The 1,804-nt window shown below is 33.2% G+C and overlaps 1 protein-coding gene across 1 annotated transcript; it reads right to left on the reverse strand.

Annotated features, from left to right (window-relative positions):
- Positions 1–765: 765 nt before the first annotated feature.
- Positions 766–1,460, reverse strand: LOC124455758. Its single transcript, XM_047006387.1, has 2 exons — positions 986–1,460; positions 766–872 (listed from the first exon to the last, which is right to left on the reverse strand). The coding sequence occupies exons 1-2, from the start codon at positions 1,234–1,236 to the stop codon at positions 806–808; spliced, it is 318 nt and encodes a 105-aa protein (XP_046862343.1). The 5' UTR covers positions 1,237–1,460; the 3' UTR covers positions 766–805.
- Positions 1,461–1,804: the final 344 nt, after the last annotated feature.

Consider the following 1,804-nt stretch of genomic DNA (forward strand, 5'->3'; position numbering starts at 1 on the left):
TCTTAGTTGTGAGGAATCCATGGACAACATATTTAAGAAGTATAAGGAAAAAGTCCCAGAAGCCTTAAACAAAACTTTCTCGGATCGAATTTCCAAAACTGAGGCAATCCAACGGCATTTGGATAGGAAACAACTATCTTCAACACCATTGTTTCCCACATGTAAGTTGTTCATGCTACCATGTATAATAGGTATGGCCAGTGCATTCTAAAAGTAAACAAATTAAATTGTTATTTATAGATCAACAACAAGATGTACTGCAAGCAAAAGGTTTAGACAAAGAAAAACAAGCTGCTTCAACACGTCCTTCAGATCCAAAAAAAATGCGCTTATGCAAAAATTGTGGACAGCCAATCAAAGGACATCCAAAAGGTCATTGTCCACAAGAATTACTTGACAAATATTCTTAGCAGGCCAACTTTAAAGTTAGTTATAAAATAATGTACTATGCTACAAAAAATGTTCTTATTTGATTAATTATTTTGACTTCACACAACAAAATTGTGAAGCATCACAGCACAGTAATTAACCACATAAAGGTAAAAAGTAGAGATACATGGCAAGATATTAATCATTCGTTACAAAACAAAATTAGAAATCAAAAATGTACTAACTCATTTTCATGTATTCTTGGTCATACGCTTGTATGACCTTCCATCTTGGTCTCTTAGAAGTGAGCCAACATTCTTCCAACATTCTTCAAGACTGTAGCATGTGTTATAATCGTGTACTCTTCGTGAAGAGTAACACAGCTAATTTTTTCAATGCTAACATCGAATACCAGTTTATGTAAAGTAGGCCCAACCTATTGACAACAACGGTATTCAATGGCATCTGTCAGCAGTTGAGTACGACACAAGCTACATGCACACCTATAAAAAAGTAGTTTGTTATCATATTTATGCACCACGACATAAGGACAAAATCACATGTTTAATTCATGATTTAATTTCTTCTAGAGTTCTAGTAACATTTAACAACTTACCACTTATCTAACTGAAAGGTTCCTTCGAACCTCGCTTCCAATGTTCGAGGTTCTAAGCCATCTGCGTCTTCTTCGACCGACACAAAATTCTCTCCGACTGCGTTTGCAAGAGGTTCATTTTCGTAAGGATTTACCACTGAATTAGCCACAATTGTATCCTCATCGCCGGAATTTGAAAGTAAATTTTCATTTGCCATATCTGAGTTTTCAGTATCCGAACTGCGTTCGCTTTCACTGCTTGAAGAACTCATATTTTATTGTGTATATGTGTTAAAAATCTAACAAAATACTAGTAAATCAATGTTCCTACTTCGACTTCCGTCCTTTTTATTACGTCACATCCGTATAATATTTCAGTGGTAAAAATTCGCACGCGTAACCCAACTTTGAGCAAAAATTTATTGATGATCCCGTGCTTCAATATGCATAAAAATTATACCAAAGTGATCAGGAAAGATAGAACTATTTGATTATAGAAAAATCGATACCCAAAATTTCACTTCAGTAGCACTTTAAATCATTTACTAAATCAAAGTAGGTAAAATTAAATTTCTTCCCATTTATTTTTAAGTCTTTTTTGTTTATACCTTGATTATTAAAAAATCTTGAAATTAAATTGTGATGTTGTGCTTTTGATCCCCTTGTTATTATTGGTGTTTTAAAGGGAATATCCCACCATCTATATTTAAAGTATCGCCATCATCCATTATATCATCTGTATCTAGAACGTCTTCGTTTTCAGCCCGTCTTAAATCACTCGCTTTATTCAAAAAATTAATTAAATTTCCTTTTCTTTTACTTTTTCTTTCTTTTTTTAAT

The sequence above is a fragment of the Xenia sp. Carnegie-2017 genome, unplaced genomic scaffold (assembly GCF_021976095.1).
Source record: "Xenia sp. Carnegie-2017 unplaced genomic scaffold, XeniaSp_v1 HiC_scaffold_4, whole genome shotgun sequence".
NCBI classification, from domain to species: domain Eukaryota; kingdom Metazoa; phylum Cnidaria; class Anthozoa; order Malacalcyonacea; family Xeniidae; genus Xenia; species Xenia sp. Carnegie-2017.

Bases quoted from the DNA above. Each gene is read 5' to 3' on its own strand.
- LOC124455758 (XM_047006387.1), bottom strand. From the start codon at position 1,236: ATGAGTTCTTCAAGCAGTGAAAGCGAACGCAGTTCGGATACTGAAAAC. The intron at 873-985 runs GTAAGTTGTTAA...ACTTTTTTATAG, and splicing joins ACCTTTCAGTTAGATAAGTG to GTGTGCATGTAGCTTGTGTC.